Below are 17,229 nucleotides of genomic sequence, written 5' to 3' on the forward strand. Positions count from 1 at the left end.
AGTAGGAACCAGTAGGAACCATTTGAAACCACTTTAGGAGTGTGGTACCCGCTCTCGTGGCTTGTAAAGTAGGGGATGGTCTCACTTCTCTCAACCATTGGTGCTTGCAAACATGCTGGTGTTTATGACTAGTCACCCTGTCATAATATTCTAAAGATAACTCAAGATGTGGTTTCGTCAGAGGAAATGATATGAAACCACCCGTGTGGGGAGAGACGGCAGAGAAATAGCCTACGTATGTAGGGATTCTAGAAGATAGCGGGTCAAACAAAACAGCAAAATTATGGTGCGAACAATAGTAGACTAATATGTTGTGACTTCAAGTTCGGAGTACATAATAGAAGAGGAGTTACAGCCAATAATATTCATAACAACACATAGTGTTATTCTTGGCGACCCCTGAAGAGCTGTTCTCTTCCCCCTGAGAAAGTCTGAGACGATCAAACGTCGAGACCCAGTGGAGTCCTGTGTTAGTGCACGGGACGCTTCTATTTACCTTGTGTCTCTGCATTGTGATCGTCGCTGCCCTCCGTTTTTCTCCTTACCTCTTTCTCCTTTGTCACCTCTCAACTATACTCCCCTCTATGCCTTGAACACTCACGTCTTCCTTACTTCAGTTTTTGTTGTCTATAGGGCTGTCATTCCTTTGATTCTGTATCGCCTCCCCGCCCGAACCCCCTTTGTCTGTTATCCGCTCGACTTCGTTTCAGAAACACCTGAGCAACTTTAAGACTACTCCGATGCTTCCTGCGCAAATCTCGAAAGATCCAACCGACTCAGGATAAATGATTCAATAGCCGATCATTCAATATTAAAAAATTCATCATGGACATGCGCGGGAAACTGGGCGAATGTCGCTCCGTATCACACGATACCATGCGGAGTGGGCGAAGTGGTAAATCCTCGCCGCGCGTGGCGCATTTCGACGGCGAAGTTCCTCCTGCACTTTCCCCGCTCGACGCATTCGCCGCTCAGAGCCGACTTCTGGCCCGACAACTCGATGAGTCTCGACGAAGAGATCGCCGCATGAGTCGGCTGCCGCCGGCGAGTGTCGCTCGATCGCTTTCACAAGGCCGCCCGGGCTTCGGCCGCTCCAAGTCGTCGACTGAAGCCCGCACCGAACTGACTCGTCAACCCACGCAGAAGGGAGTCCCGGAATACTCAGAGCCCAAGTACCGCCCTATTTCAGAACATCCTCGGTTCAGCTCGGTTTCCAATGCTAGCACCGAAGCTAGCTATTACGAGGATGATGATAATGCGACACCCCGGACAACGATGATCGATACTGGCCCGGAGGCGTATGGAATTGGTCGCGCAGAGTCGCCATATGATATGCCGTCACGCGCAAGTGAAGTGGAGGATGCGCTTGTTGGTGTTGCGATTGCTGAGCCGGAAGGTTCGTCGATCGATTCATCAAGTTCGCGACTGCACATTCCACGCACCTTGGCACCGCCAGTGTCGCCACGGTCGCGCCCATCCAGTAGTGGGAAGGTGGCCCACCCTGAGAGTTCCGACGATGACTACAGCAGCTCTAATGCTGGATCGACGTTCTCTAAGCCTCGCAAGCTGTCTTCTGGAAGTGCTGTATCATTGCCATATTCTCCCATGTCGACATTCCCTGCACGAGCACACCCTCGATCGCCATCCATGAGCTCGGAGACATCAGGCACGGGAGTGAACCAGCTACTCCGCCCTTCTTTTAATTTCTCTCGACCTCTGAGTCGGTCGAGTACGACCTTGTCTGCTCCCGGGGCTTCGACGCCTACCGAACCGAACCTTGGGTCCTCGTCGAACCATATGTCCCGTCGCAGCAAGCCGACTCCGCTCAACTTGCAGCTATCGAACGAAGACGCTGCTGCGATCGCAGCCATGGAGGGCGAGCCGTCGTCCGCTGTCTCATCGTATGTGTACACCAAGTATGCGCTTCCGCGCGGGCGCTTCCTTTCGCGGGATTCTGTTGTCTTTGCGGGCCTGCAAACGCCTCATTTCGAGTGGGACGAGCCCATGTTTGAGAAAACGCCTCCCCGGCATTCAGAGGAATCACCACGGATGGCACGCACACCATCTCCTACACCCCGCCGCCAATTGCAGCATTCACCGAAGCCTCACTCGATGCATGAAGTTCCAGCTTCGAAGCGTCAGTCTCCAACACCGGAACCCCAACTTCAATCTCCACCTCAATCTCCACCTTCACCTCAGCCTCAACTTGCACCTCAAACACCCAAGTCTCACCGAGTTCCACAACCTCCACCTGTGCCCGAATCGCCAGTGCCGCTAGTGGAGCCGGCACCACGGCCCTTTGTTGACAGCACCCGACAGACGATCAACGAGAGGGATGAAACTGTCTCTTCTGCAGATTCGGCCAGCACCATGCGGCCCCAAACCGCCACAGCTCCGGTGACAGCTTCCGGCCTCACGGCAGACGAGCATGTCGCTAAGGGCATTGAATGCCACGAGCGCGGATCACTGAGCGAGTCAACGTATCATCTACGGGTTGCCGCAAAACAGAACCATCCGACGGGAATGTTACTTTATGCGCTGGCCTGTCGACACGGTTGGGGTATGCGATCTAATGAGAAGGAGGGCGTACGATGGTTACGCAAAGCTGTGGATTCCGTCGGATTGGAAATGTTGGCCGATCCGGATGCTCCCGGTGCGTCGAAGGCAAAGGAACTGCAAAAAGCATACCGGGCTCAATTTGCCCTGAGCATTTATGAACTGGGTGTCAGCTACTTGAATGGCTGGGGTATCGAACAGGACAAGCCTCTGGCCCTGCGGTGCTTCGAGATCGCTGGCCAATGGGGCGATGTTGACGCCATGGCTGAAGCCGGATTCTGCTACGCGGAGGGCGTTGGCTGTAAGAAGGACATGAAGAAGGCGGCGCGCTTTTATCGCCAGGCTGAGTCTAAGGGTATGAGCATGGTTGGAAACAGCTGGTACGTTCTTCCTAGTGGTTACATCCTCATCGGCTGTCACTAACAACTCTACGCAGGATCTACAAGGACAAGTACAATGAGACCGAGCCTACTACACGCTCCCGTGGCCGAAATGCTAGCGGAGACAAAGAGAAGGAGAAGAAGCCTCGCAGCAAGTCCCGCACTCGCGGTATCTTCCAACGCAAGAAATCTATCGTTCCAGAGGCATAGACTGTCTCCTATCTTTCTTGTTCATTCTTTTCATTTTGCTTCAACGCGTTCTCCTTAGGGTGGAACAACCATTCATTTTGCATTTTGCAACATGTTTGGAGCGTTCTGAGCCGATCTTTGATTTTTTTGCTTTTTTTGACTCGATTTTTCGACTTACATTCCTTCACTTCCTGTCCAAACTTTTCCTTTTTTTCACATTTGCATATTCTTCTCCCGAGCCGCCTGGGCAGCTGTTTTCGAGCACAGAATCTGTGGTCCACGTGTCTCGTTTTAATCCTTCAATTCTTCGTGTATACCCTTTTTATTTCTCCCCATCCTTTGCCGATTTTGTTTATTTTCATGGCATTTTCACCACTTCTCTTCTTGGTCATATTTCCTGGGCATTCCCTGGACACTTTTTCTATTTTTGTCTCATATTTTGCTTGATGCCTCAGTGTGGCGACTTCATGAACTCATGCCAGAATCAAGACAGCGTTGATCTGTATCTTTTGGACTCATAGCATCTTTTTTCTACATATGTTAAATTATACAGTATAGTAAACATTCAATATTCACTACATAGGTAATTCTTAACACCTGACACCCCCCGCATTGTTCCCCGGCTTTTTGTCTTGGCCCCCGGAGCTTTGACCTAAAATGTGTCTAGATTGTCTAGATTAGTGTCTCTCTCCGGTCTTGAAATTGCCCCCAAAAGGCACTGGGGCCTTTTGTTCTGTCTAGCGGGGATATTAGCGGGGATTAGCGGGGATTCACTTAGTTCGGCTGTTCTGTCCGTATAGAAAAATCTCTCTCATTACGGGCACGCTCCTTGCCTCCAGGGTCGCCTCCCTTGGCAGCACGCTATCTTGCAGCTGGTCTCACTGTGCACCAATGAACACCCTGGCCACTCAATAAGCTAGTGCAACGGTACTCCATTCGAGTATCTCTTAAAGTCCCCCCCCCAAATCTCTCATATGGCTTATAGGAAAACTCTATGGTAGGATAGATGGACCCGTCCCGACGCGTCCCGCTTATTAGAATTATGAGGATTCTAGTACACCTCGGCTTTATTCTTTCATGTGTTGATGATTTGTATGTAGATTCTCTCAATCTGAAACATTATACACTCCAGACTTGTGATCGTATCTCCCCGGGAAATCCGGAGTTCCCCAGACGCTAGGATGATATCTGAAATATTTATATCCTCTGTATATAATTGGACACCGAGATACCCAAAATAAAAGGAAATGAGAAGAACAGGCATGATATTCCCCCTTTCTTTTTCGGACTGCATTTGGTGGCTTTTTTTTCTTCTGCATAACACATGTGACGCTAGAATATACCTTGTCAGTTCGTCATTTTAGTCGAAAATCTCTGTTGTATAATTTTTAGGATTTTTATTATAAAGTACGGAATACTACCCTGTTTTAGTTCCTGCACTTGTGCTACTTTCATTTCATTTTCTTTATTTTTTCGAAGCTCTTCTCTTCTCCATAGGTGTTTGTCCGACTCTGTATGTACATGTCTCCAGAACCATCTTACAATCCCTAATACAAAAACCACAGTACCAAGATGTCGACCATGAAGCCTTCAGTCGTGGAGGAGGAATCCCACGTGAACCAAGCACCAGTCAAGAAGAGCTTCGGTGCGCGTCTCGCCGCCCATTTCAAGAAATGGTGGTGGGTGCACTTGATTATATTCATCGCCTGTTTCCTAATTATCCTCCTGCCGATGTAAGTCCCTGCATATGCCCATCTTTTAAACCCGCCCTGCACCACGCGGCCATGCAGCCCGGAACATTCTATTAACCCTGCAATTCGCATCTAGTGTCTACGTCGCCTATCCTAAGATCGCACAAAGTGCCGTCAACGACTCGACCCTCGATATTACCGAGATGATCATCAGCAACCCAACGCCCGAGTCCTTCCAGCTTGAGCAGAGGCAAGTCCTCGGCACGCACAGCTCTTACCACCCCGAGATCTACTCTTTCGATTCTGAGGTCTCGTTGGCCGGAGCGGACTCATTCGCTCATGTTACTGTCCCGGCTGTGAAGTCGAAGGATGGCGCTGAGATTCACTTCGAGCAGAAGGTTAATTTGACCGATGCCCCTGCGTTCACGGAGTATACTACTGCTGTTATGTTGAATGAGGAGGTTTCGTTGAATATTTATGGAAGACCTGGACTGAAGGAGGGTGGTCTGCCTAAGACCACGGTTACTTATAACAAGACTGTTGTTATGAAGGGTATGTTATTCTTCCTGGTTTATTGACTTCAGTCAGTCTATATGAAAAGCAAGATGTACTGACTCGGGGAAACAGGTTTGAACGGATTGAAGGGTTTCAATGTACCCGAGTTCTTCATCGTCTACCCACCCAAGAACGGCATTGGAATGAACGGCACCGTCGTTATCCCCAATGCCTCGGTCATGACCATCACAATGGTAAATACTATCCCTGTCATATATCAAGATCCCGCCTCCAACAAAGCTAACACAAAAAAAACAGGGCAACGTAACCCTGGATCTCAAACTGAACGGCAAACCAATCGGACAGACCTTCCTGAACGACCTAGTCCTCAAGCCAGGCAACAACACCGTGCCAATGCTGGGCGCAGTTGACCAAGCCACCATCATCACCCTGCTCCTGTCAAAGGACAATCCCTACAAAGACGGCGTTCTTCCCTTCGACATCACCGGAAACGCGACCTCATACAACGGAAAGGAACTGCCGTATTTCACCAAGGCCCTCGCTGCAAATAAAATGAGGGTCGAGTTGGATGTTCGTGCTGCACTGAAGGTTGCCGGAGTTGATCTTGATAAGTTAGCTTGATAAGTTCCGATCTTTCCGGTATCTTGTGTGGGTTGTATATTGTTTCTGTTGATGTTTATGTTTTATGTTCTACGTTCTATATTTTACTACCCTGACCGGTAGTGGGATTCGGTGATTGGTATGTGCGTTTTTCGGTGGTTTGTTCGCTTATGTGTATATTTAATACCCTTGTTGTTATGCATGCGCGATGAAGATGAATATGATATCCGGTGTTTGTGGGCTATATCTGTGAGAAGTCTAGACTGGAAGATATCGTAGTTGTTTTTACTTAAGTAATACTAATCGACACTGGAGAAAAGCATGTCCAGAAAGTACACACCCGACCTGATTGCTATAATTTAGCGGTCAATGCAGAAAGCAGATTAAGGTGCAGGAAACGTGTGTAGCTTCTATGCCATGAAGTGGACGGAGATAAGAGACAGGAGAAGAGGACTGGTTCACTACAAGATCCTGTCACCATGTGCCTGACATGCCTCCAGCCACCAAACATATAAAATAGAAGAAAAACGTGCTGAACATGTAGAAGGGGGGACCGTGTAATTTTCCGGTACCAGGCTAACCACGATCATCGTGATAGCTGGTGTTATCTCTGGAGTTCAACAGCTTCGACAATCGTTGAGATTGAGTCCGAGGCCTGACCTTTTCGGAGTTCACACGAAGACTCGACGGCATGGATGTCCGACAAGACATGAATTTGACAATATGAACCAAAGGCCGTGACAGGAAGCTCCCGAAAAAATAGATGGGATACTGAGTCCCACGTCCGATGTGGCGGTATCAAAAGCCTCCCGGAAAGGCAATTCCACCGGTGGCCACGACTGAATACATGCTAGAATTTGGCGGGCTGATTGGCAGGGGTTTCGGTCATTTGTCTCGGAGAGAGAGATCTACCTTGTCGAATGATTCGAGGTCACCGGTATTCCCCACTGTTTGATCCCCATTCAAAAAAGAGATCGGTCCGTCCATGTATCTGTAATCCGTTTGATATTTTGTATAGGATCCTCCACTGACGTTGATAGGTAGTACTTTGGTATAACTCTCAATCATTTCTGCAATTCCAAGCCAAGCACGGACTGGTTTTTTTCCATGTCCTTTCCTCGGAATTCTCTAGGTCTTTCAATATCCCGCTGCAACACTAGGTTGGGATGCTCGGCGCTGGTCATATATGCTGGGGTAGAGAGGCGCGCTGCTGATCAGCAGGATTAGGCCGTTTGGGGTTTGGGAGGGGAGATGACCTCGCTCAACAGATTCTTGGCTATCACTGAGCCACTTAACGGGGAAATTTCATGGACATTGAGAGTGAGCGGAAGAGCTGGAAAAAGGGTGGAATAAGTGAAGAATGATTAATAGCATAGAAAGAACCAAAGAATGAACAGAAAGCTCTTCCAACGGATATGTGAAAATCTCCGGGTTGTTCCTTCAAACTCAATTGACCCGTCGTCATACCAGCCTGAACATCATCTTTCAAATTAATTTTTGGTGGAAATGCGAATCTGAATCGATATTCCTGAGGGAATCATTACGAGGCCACTCCTTGAAGCTTGCACAGGATGTCTCTTCCACATGCACCCACGAGTGAGAGGTGATTTTTGGCGGAGCAGTCGCTTTGAGTGAGTTAAGAGTCTAAAACCCCCTAGATATCCACAAAATGATTCAATTTACCGCTGGCTTTGTAGAATAAAGCTCGCTCCAATGATCTTCGACTTCAATATGGACTCCCACGGCGAGTAGCTTCATAGCAGGGTCTGCTGAGAGAGCTCCCCCAGCGTACTGGTAATCTCTATTCGTAACTCCTCATCCCAGAGAGAGAAAAATTTGCCCATGTCTTTGTATCAGTCAGATCCTCCCCACAGGATCATCAATTGACGTTGGTAAGGCATATTCTTCGATAAATCCCGCACTTTCCGGCTGGATGATGTGTTCTTCTTTGGTTCATCATCTAGCCGTAGGAGCTTTTGAGCACTCCCATTGCTGTTCCAACTTCTGTCCGCTGAACCTCCGAGTTAGACGCTCAGCGCTGGTTGTAGGCACCACAGATTAGCGCGGCATATTCCCCTATTGCCATGTTATAGCTGATGGTTGTTCTCGGACAATCCACTCCCCCTTTGCATTTGCCAGGGAGGATTCCATGACAGGATAGTGCTTGAGAGGGCTTTCATATATTATGAGGGGCATCCCCGCGTATGTTCCGCTTCAAAGTCGTGGCCGGCAGGATATAAAATCAAGAATCAGGACTGTATAGATATATAGCCACATACTCGCCGATTGAAACAATGTCGTGGAAAGGTGGTTGATTGATTCGGTTTCGTAAAAGCCAAAGCTCTATATAGATAGCCGTTCTTTCATTGTGACTGAGGTACGTCGGTCGATAGCGGACTGATTTGGTTTCTTTCAGCACCGTATAGTATTGGACTTGGCGCAACTCGAGGAAGATTTTTGTATCGCATCTCCCAGCTCTGTCTTGTTGCTGATCTTTTCTTTGATATCGCATGGCACAGGGAAGCGCCATTTCAAAATTCCCCCTCAGATCTTCCTCTTCTCTAGTCATAAGCGTACTCATCATCAATAGACTTTGTGACTGTGGTTGTATATACAATTATAGGATGAGGGTGGGACATGGAAAGTGGGACTTGAGGCAAGGGCGTCGGTAATAGTTTCGCACTGGATTTGGTTATGTAAATTATCTAATAAATAGCACATTAGCACTCACAGCTTGACAGGTATAGCTTTAGTCCTCACCAAGTCGATAGAGACATTTCGGAACCAAATTTTGTTACCGCCTTTACTAGGGATAGGTGGCTCAAGACACCCGTTATCCCCAAGTATCACTGCTTTTTATATGTCTATAGCTTCAAAGGCCTAGCCTTGCATGGAAGCTATACCTAGCCAGCCTTGGCCTGGATGTGGAATTAGCATCTTGACTGAAAATTTGTAAAGAGGGTGTGGGAGATCAAGAAAGGAAAACCCAGACAAAGAAGTATTTATATGTGGCGGAGGGCGAAATTTAGGTCATACAAGCCATAATGGGCAAACAAGCAAATATGTGTAGAATTTCAGTTTTCGGATTTCCTTTGACCACAATTTACCCTCTGGCTCTTTCGTGGAGGGAATAAAGTATAAAGAAAGTCGAAAAATTGCCGAACTGTTTCGCATTCATACAATGTCAGCTTATAGATCAGTACGCAGGTGTATAGCGGCTAGGGGTCGGATGCGGTTTTTTGTAGTATTGGTGTCTGAAATTTTCTTAGGATGCCTGAAGTAAAGCTGGCAAAAAGATATGAATACCCAAATTACTTTTGCCTATAGAGCTCCGGATTAGGCTTTCCATAACTTAAACAAGCCAAGTTTGCACGATTTTTATGCCTGGCTTCCTTTTCAAATGTCCTCCGAGGCACATTGCACAGGCGGAGCACCATTTTGCCTCTGCCCTTCGTCTATTCGACTGTTTGCTTCTCAACACTATATGCCGATGCCCGGTATGCAGTACTAGCATGAGTTGGTTACCTAGCTTCCAAATGAAGCCAATAGAGGTAAAGTAGAGTAATCCCCAGATTATACGAGACAAGACATGTGATCCATGAATGGAAGGAACAGCAATAAAAATACGACAAACCCGAGATTGTCTCAATATATACCGAAAATACATGGTCGTTGGTTCATCGCCAAGAGCAGTTGACCAAGACTAGATCTAAGCAATCAGGTCAGCCTCTCTGAGTTTCCTCACAACCATTTCCTCATTAGCTGAATTCACAATAATTCGATCTGCGGCCTCCAAAAATCCACCTTCTGCCTTGTTAATCTCCAGATAATTCCCGTCCCAGCTGTATATAATATCTCCATGACGCTGCTGGTCACTAAAGAGAAGCGCCACACTCCGGGCTACAGCCTCCGGTTGCTGAACACCGACACCAAGACCTTCAATAAAGGCACTTTGGACCATTCCAGTTGCTGTCCAAGACGGCGCAACAGCATTGAGTCGAACCTTTCCCTCAAGCTGATACTCCATGGCGTGGATGAGACCAAGAACAGCATGTTTCGTGATCGTGTAATCACCAGCGCTGAAGTTCTGGAACGAAGCTGCAGAAGCAGTAGCCACGATACTGCCCAGTTCACCAGACGCACGGTGTGCCGAGTGCTTCTGGATGTAATGTATGGCTAGACGAACTGTGGATATGACACCAATGAGATTGACATTGATCGTCTGTAGATCAGGAGGAGTAAGTTGGCCATTTTCATCAAGGCTGTTGTCCAGCAAATTCGATGTCGGTCCAACACCTGCATTGGCGAAGACATGGTCAATCCGACCGAACCATTCTTCGATCTGAATAAATGCGTCACGTTGACTTTCCCATGAGCAGACATCCAATTTTATAAATTTGAGTTTCTCCGAAGTCTCAAGATCGGATGGCAAAGAGTTCAAGTCACCGATGACTACAATCGCGCCGTGCTTGAGACATAACTCTGCAGTCGCTTTTCCGATTCCTGACGCGCCACCTAGTTCCATTAATTTTAGATCTCATTGCATATGACGATGGAATCAGAACTATGTATACCAGTAATCAGAATTACCTTGTCCTTGATTCCCTCCAAGATATCGTCAGAAATTTGTACGGTCGCCATGGTTGAAGAAGAGCGAATGATTATAAAATATTTCTCGTCCAGCGCGACTTTTATATCGTCAGTTGGTCGGGTTTACGTGCCGAGATGCGGAGAAGTGAGACGACGTTGTACAAAATACCTACATATAGCAGCTGATCTTATTATCTGACGTAAGGTCCAGGTAAGTTGGAATCTTGCTTTGTACATGACTACCGAGCCTGCAACCAATCACCCTTTTGACTCGTCCACTTATATCCGAAATGGTCGCTTTGAGGGAGGGGTTGGTCATGTTGTACAAAGCGTGTACAAAAGATACAAGGGTGACTATTCTGCAATCTTATAGCTAACTTGACTCTAACTGGAGCATGCTAACTGCTAAACTGATAACTCTCTCTTCATAGCCCAAAGAACAAAACCATTGTTGTAATTCCAGGTAAAAGGAGGACAATATTGTTCTCCCACGACACGGAATCCCCTTTTTAGCCAATAAGCACCTTTGATATCGCGAATGGATTTAACCATAATGCATGAGTCAGCCAAGTCAGTACACCCCGCGAGAGACATTTTTCTCTTGAGTTCCTCCTCACATGCCTTGACCAAGCTTTCTGCAATGCCTTTCCGTCTATATCGGGGATCCGGTTTGATCGCGACAGCTACAACTTCGAACCCTCCCTCGCAGGTCACATTTTGGGATTCACCATCAAGGCTATCCAGCACGGTAGTGCTCGCGGAGAAGATCTCATCCGCCGAAAATTGCTCGAAATAGCCCGATGGTTTCCACACAGCGTCGTCAGAATCTGGCGACCAGGCTTTCAAACTTGCCGTGCCGATGACCGCATTTTGAGCAAATGCAATTGCAGTGAATCCACTTTCTTGAAGTTCGTCGGCAAGTTGGGTGTCGCTTCTGATCCGGGGTCCGGTCTTAACAAAAGGAGTGGCACCGGTATCATAGTAACTGGCATTGATGACGTCCCGGAGCTCACGCAGGAAGGGCTGCTTGAGCAGCTCGCTTGGTGTGAAGATTTCGATTCGGTACATCGGTGGAGGTGAAGATTGGATAATCTTTATGAGTTCTGGAGTCTGTGATGTACGTTCCTCAGTGGTAGTAGACATTTTGAGGACGAACAGAGCAGCCCAAGAAAATGGAACTTTTCGAGATATATAAATGACAGTTTAGTTCTGTCAGCACTCTGAGGTAATGCAATCTTGTCAAGCGAAGGGCGGACTAAACGAGCCAGTATGTGCGCCACATCTCCAAAATAAAGCCACAAATTCAGCCAAATTAGGCAACTGTCGTATCGTCAAACTTCATGTGAGTCACCAATCAGCAGGAAAAAAATAGCATATCATTCCCCAATATCACGAGAGCAAATAGTCCTATATTCCTAATGCGCAAGTGCCCACTGCGTTTCGTGAAGAACAGCATAGCCCGTCTTAAGATCCTCCGGCCATGACAACTGAACATTCCCCGAGAAAGCCATCATCGTCCATGGGATAGGGTCTTGACGAGAACGAGCAAAATTCAAAAGGCTCCGGTCGGTTATGCTGGTATTGGAGCTATCCTCAACTGCCAGCAACGCCTCGAGTTAGTGGAACATCTGAAATGACGGCTTCGAGATGATGAAATGAGTATTCAAGGTATCCCAGTCCCGAAAGTCCTCTAGGACACATGGCGGGTGCGATGAGTGACTCAGTCTGAGCTAGGGCAAACCGGCAACAATGCAAGTCTCTAGCAGGGGTATCTCAACCTCGTTGAAGGCTGATGAGGCTTGCTTAGTTTTGGACCATCTCCCACTGCCCCAGTTTTGTCGAGGCATCGACCCACTGGGATTGCATCGGTCGAATCCGGTCGAATCTTAAATCGGACCACTCAATTCCTTGTGCACTCTCGACTTGCAGACGGTCTCTGTTTCCCTCGATCAACATTCGGATGAATGAAAATCAAGAACGGGATATCCAACCTGGTCGTGAAGGAGCTAGTATGCCAGAAGACTTTGAACTGTATTAAAATATAGATCGGTGGGCGCGCTTAAATATCTTGTCTAAATTACTCGATGGTTTCTGATGGTTTCTGGAATTTCACGGGAGGAACGTAGATATTCTATCACCACGACAGGAACACCGGGAGGCCACCAAAAGCCCAATGGAGCTCAAGATGGGTTTCATTGTCACCGAGATCGGGAATATCAAATGGTGATACACATGACCAGTCACGGGCACATATTTACATAAATCCAACTGGAATACTTTTGCTTTGCTTTTGCACGCCACCTGCGATTTGTCGCACCTCAGAGTGAGCTGTCCGAGTATCCACCAGACGAAATGCGTGTAAACTCAATTAAACACTAATATACGGTCGCTCATAATAATACCGATGGGGGAGATATGTGTGAGCTCCGCTCATTCTTCTCCCTGTACAACCCAATACGACCGATTGTCTTGGTTCACTTCTCAATTTTCCTGGATAGATAGCAAGCAATACCTAGTCCTTCACCCCTCGGTACAGTACCCATTATGGTATGTTCCTATACTAATTCGAGGGACATGATGTTCTCCTTGCAGGGTAAATCTTGATTGAATGGCCTTGGGATATATCAAAAACGACCGAGACATCTAGTTGCGATTTTAAACATATCACAAATGACTTTACACCAAAGAATTACTCGACTATAAACTAACGAGCTTCAATCTAAGAAAGGTCTGAGGTTCCTTTTGTACTTTGCCTAGTTCCTATACCTAACCTACGTCTCTACATCTCCAGCGTGGCAATGGAGGACCATACGCAGCATAACGGATACTATGCCAATTTCCGAGATGACCACTATTCTGAGAAGCATACGAAAGGGTTCTTTGAGCGTCTGAATTATAATTGGGCAGTTTTTCCTCTAACAGCTAGCCTGTGCTTCATTGGTACGTCTTTCGCAATGGGCGTATTGCACAAGATACGTATCTAAACAATATAGCTTTATACCAAATAAGTGTTTGGACCGGGTTATACGACAAGTTTGTTGAGCAAGGAGTGCTCTGGACTCCGGATTGCACCATTCTAGCTATTATCTACGGTCCGTTTGTGCTAGGACAGCTCCCCCCGTACTCGACGTTATGGGGCTTATGCCTACCGATGCGACCTTTTGCATATAAACAGTCGCCGAAGAGGCGTTATTTCCGCGAACTTAAAGTCTGCCTGGTTACAAAGGGCACGAATATGCAGGTAAGCCACCACTGTTCTCCCCTTCAACCCTTCTCTTACCATATCCAAGCTCACACATTAGTGAAAGACTGTGGTCAATTCAATCAGGCCATGGGAAGGTTGCAGACAATACCAAAACATCACTTTCCATGTGGTATTGGATTCTGCTGATAGCGATGTACAGGCAGCGCTTCCTAATTTTGTCAACGTGGTGAGTGTACCAGCGTCATTTCAACCATCCCATGCCAAATATAAAGGACGAGTGTTGGAATGGTGCCGGCTGTACTGGAAATTATCCGAGCTTGATTGGGTACTTCATCTGGACGAAGAGACGGAGATCGATGGGTACCTAGTAAAAGCGTGCTTCGACTTCATTGAGCGAGGAACAGAAGATATTGGCATGGTACGCATCCCGTTTGAACTATTGTTGCACAAAACTAAAATATATAAAGGGCACAATCTACTACACTTCGCATAATTATTGGAAAAACGCATTTTTGACTACTGCTGAGATTTTCCGAGTCGCAGACGACTTTGGCCGTTTCCAACTTCCAATCCGACTTTTCAAACGTCCGTTACTTGGCTGGATGCATGGCTCCTTCATATTAATCAATGGTGCTGTAGAGAATAAGGTCACCTGGGATACTGGGTGTCTTGCCGAAGACTTTTGGTTTGCTTTTCACGTATGTTGTCTAACCACCTATATTGACAAACCACTTGCTAATTTAAAATCTATGAGCTAAGGCGGCACGCCGAGGATTCAAGTTCGGCTGGGTTCACGCAATCGCACGAGAACAGCCTCCCGTCAGTGTTTATGACTTGATTCAGCAACGTAGGAGATGGTACACCGGGATCATGTCTATGGATAGCTGGATGGTTAAATTGGTTCTTGCAATCTCCATGATGGGACCTTTAGCTTATGGTAGTCTGTTAGTGGTCAGAAACCTATTGCAGGTTCAGGTGCTAATATTGACTATATCTAGGAACGTGTACACATTCATTAGCGGGTGGGAGATATCAGTTTCGCATTGGTTCTTTGTGTGGAATTTGTGCAACATCGCCGTAGACGCACATGGTCTTATTGTGGGGAGTATGCTCCAGGATTTACACCTTGGTGACACCTCTCTGGGCGCCTCGGTTTTGCATGTCATTTTGACATTGTTTTGGGCACCATTTGTGCAGTTCGCGCATTCGGTCATCTTCATATCAGCAATGATTTGGCCTGCAAGCAAATTTGTGGTGATCAAAAAGGTATAGCATTTACAACCTCCTGGATGGTCACCAGATAATTGGCGCATTTGAAATCAAATATCAAAGCATTCTGGCAGACAGCTGGCGGATCGTCGGAGAAGCTGTCGGTGGTATTCCGTAGTTAAATTACCGCAGCTGCTTGGGTAACAAGTAACAGATTATATACTCTCTGGGATAAAATGCACGGAAAGGTACTCTTCCGTGCCCATTGAGAGCGTTTCAACTCCCGCTGAATTGGCAGATATCCAAAGCTCGTATTCAAAGGGATACTCCATTATCGCTATAATCAATCTTTAACTATTCCTTGTATATCCAAATACTCAACCATTTTCTCCCTCGCACGCTCAACCTGATCCTGTACATCCAGATCCCAAAGCCACTTCAAACGCTGATCAAGCGTTTCCTTAAGCTTCATCGGATCATCACGAACCCCATCAAAACACAGACAGAATATATCAGCATTCTCCTTGCTGCTAGTAACAACCTTCTGGCTCCTGGGTCGACGAATATCATCATATGCCTTAAAAGCAGCAACGATACCGTCGACAGAGCCGGCACGGGAATCGCTCAGTAGTTCTGCGAGAACATGTGCATCTTCAATAGCCTGACCGGCGCCAGCTCCCTGATGCGGAGTAGAAGCATGTGCTGCATCGCCGAGAATTGCAATTCTGGAGCGGGCATAGGTTGAAATATGTGGATGTTCGAAGATAGCCCATTGAGATGGGTCGGGCATATGCTAACGAGTAACAGCAAGGTAAGCAATTGAGTCCACTCAGCAAACGAAACAAAAACAGAAACGTACCTCAACAAGAGACTTCACATACCGCCCCATACCCCTCGTATCACGCTCCATATCCTCCCTCTCCGCCGGCCTAACCCAAGAATCATATTCCCAAGGCTGATCACTCAACATATAAATCCCCACATTAACCAATTTTGCCCTCATAATGGGATACGAAATTGCATAAGCGCCTCGTCCAACGTAAATCGTCGCAACCCTCGCCCTCTTATCCCCAACAGCCTTAACCATCTCATCCATCTCAAGCACAGCCCGATACCCATACATACCACTATAAACCGGTCTCGTTTGCAATGATTCCAATGGAATCATAGACTCTTTAACCTTCGACCGAATCCCATCACATCCAATAACAACATCAGCATTCACAACCTCCCCATCCTCAAACCTCAACATAACCCCGCCATCACGTTCAACAAGTGAGCTGAGTCTCTTCCCAAAATGCACGAATTCAGTCAGGACAAGCTCAACAAGCGCGTTGAGGAAATCCGCTCTTCGAAGCGCGGTCTGGCCAGACGGTAGGGCCTTTAGATTCATTAATGTATCTCCTTCTTGTGGGCCTGATGCCCAGACGATCTCGAACCAGGTTTGCAGGTATTCTTCGTAGCCGGGACTGTCTGCGTGGGTTGTTATGAGGGAGTTGTAGATTTGTTGGATTTGAGGGTGGATTAGGGGCATTGCGCGGTATGCTGCTGGGCCGAGGGAGATTCCTAGGCCGATTTCCTTGAAGGCTGGGGCTGCTTCGTAGAGGTGAAATGGGACTTTACGTAGGTGGAGGCCGGCTGCTAGGGTTAGGCCGCCTATTCCGCCGCCGATTATTGTTATTGTTGGGGGTTTGGTGGTCGACATGTTGATTTGGATCGGGGTTGGGAGTGGTTGGGGTTAGGATGCGAATTGGTAGTTGGTAGTGAGAGGTTTAAGTGTTTAAATAGTTTGCTATTAGTTCAATTTCATTCCGGGGTACTTTCGCCATATGTATAATCTTGATAAGGTTAGCAGTCACTGTGTATCATGCAGCCACATGGACTGTGTGGAGGTATGGAACCCCCGGTGATTAGTATAATAATGACTGTATGTCCGACGTCGGGGAGTCAGATAAGAGGGGTACAACCTTTTAAATACGAGGGAATGGAAGATAGTGGATTGGACAGGCACCAGGAATGGGGGCTACCGGACAGCCCGTGGTAGCATTAGATCTGCAGCGATCTCCACTGTTAGCGCCGCGCGTGCGATTTGCCGAGGAAGCATGAATCCCTTGATCTCCGTTAAATGTGTATGGCATGCATCGTCATTGGTGTACAGCTACAGGGGTCGTCTTGAATAGAGAAGTATATATTGACATTAAACCTGGGAGGGTACAAGATAGCGCCAATCGTCACAAATCGTGCGTTTGCGTGTGCAACTCTAATCTGTCATGTCTGTCTCCGTACCAAGAGA

The 17,229-nt window shown here is 47.3% G+C and overlaps 6 protein-coding genes across 6 annotated transcripts; 3 read left to right on the forward strand and 3 right to left on the reverse strand.

Annotated features, from left to right (window-relative positions):
• Positions 1-825: 825 nt before the first annotated feature.
• Positions 826-3,146, forward strand: N7479_000417 (tetratricopeptide repeat protein; the record flags this gene model as incomplete). The annotated part of the gene is made up of 2 exons (XM_057248115.1): positions 826-2,936; positions 2,993-3,146. 2 exons carry the CDS (start codon positions 826-828, stop codon positions 3,144-3,146), a joined length of 2,265 nt encoding a protein of 754 aa, XP_057112547.1.
• Positions 3,147-4,697: 1,551 nt separating this feature from the next.
• Positions 4,698-5,953, forward strand: N7479_000418 (DUF3712 domain-containing protein; the record flags this gene model as incomplete). Its single annotated transcript, XM_057248116.1, has 4 exons — positions 4,698-4,858; positions 4,953-5,368; positions 5,444-5,565; positions 5,630-5,953. The coding sequence occupies 4 exons, from the start codon at positions 4,698-4,700 to the stop codon at positions 5,951-5,953; spliced, it is 1,023 nt and encodes a 340-aa protein (XP_057112548.1).
• Positions 5,954-9,641: 3,688 nt separating this feature from the next.
• Positions 9,642-10,457, reverse strand: N7479_000419 (uncharacterized protein; the record flags this gene model as incomplete). Its single annotated transcript, XM_057248117.1, has 1 exon — positions 9,642-10,457. One exon carries the CDS (start codon positions 10,455-10,457, stop codon positions 9,642-9,644), a length of 816 nt encoding a protein of 271 aa, XP_057112549.1.
• A 470-nt stretch (positions 10,458-10,927) lies between these two features.
• Positions 10,928-11,665, reverse strand: N7479_000420 (uncharacterized protein; the record flags this gene model as incomplete). The annotated part of the gene is made up of 1 exon (XM_057248118.1): positions 10,928-11,665. One exon carries the CDS (start codon positions 11,663-11,665, stop codon positions 10,928-10,930), a length of 738 nt encoding a protein of 245 aa, XP_057112550.1.
• Positions 11,666-13,320: 1,655 nt separating this feature from the next.
• Positions 13,321-14,999, forward strand: N7479_000421 (glycosyltransferase family 2 protein; the record flags this gene model as incomplete). The annotated part of the gene is made up of 6 exons (XM_057248119.1): positions 13,321-13,462; positions 13,516-13,763; positions 13,927-14,145; positions 14,195-14,425; positions 14,487-14,671; positions 14,726-14,999. The coding sequence occupies 6 exons, from the start codon at positions 13,321-13,323 to the stop codon at positions 14,997-14,999; spliced, it is 1,299 nt and encodes a 432-aa protein (XP_057112551.1).
• Positions 15,000-15,279: 280 nt separating this feature from the next.
• On the reverse strand, positions 15,280-16,641 carry N7479_000422 (uncharacterized protein; the record flags this gene model as incomplete). The annotated part of the gene is made up of 2 exons (XM_057248120.1): positions 15,280-15,729; positions 15,796-16,641. The coding sequence occupies 2 exons, from the start codon at positions 16,639-16,641 to the stop codon at positions 15,280-15,282; spliced, it is 1,296 nt and encodes a 431-aa protein (XP_057112552.1).
• Positions 16,642-17,229: the final 588 nt, after the last annotated feature.

The sequence above is a fragment of the Penicillium vulpinum genome (genome assembly GCF_028829585.1).
Source record: "Penicillium vulpinum strain IBT 29486 chromosome Unknown utg000001l_segment0_segment0, whole genome shotgun sequence".
NCBI classification, from domain to species: domain Eukaryota; kingdom Fungi; phylum Ascomycota; class Eurotiomycetes; order Eurotiales; family Aspergillaceae; genus Penicillium; species Penicillium vulpinum.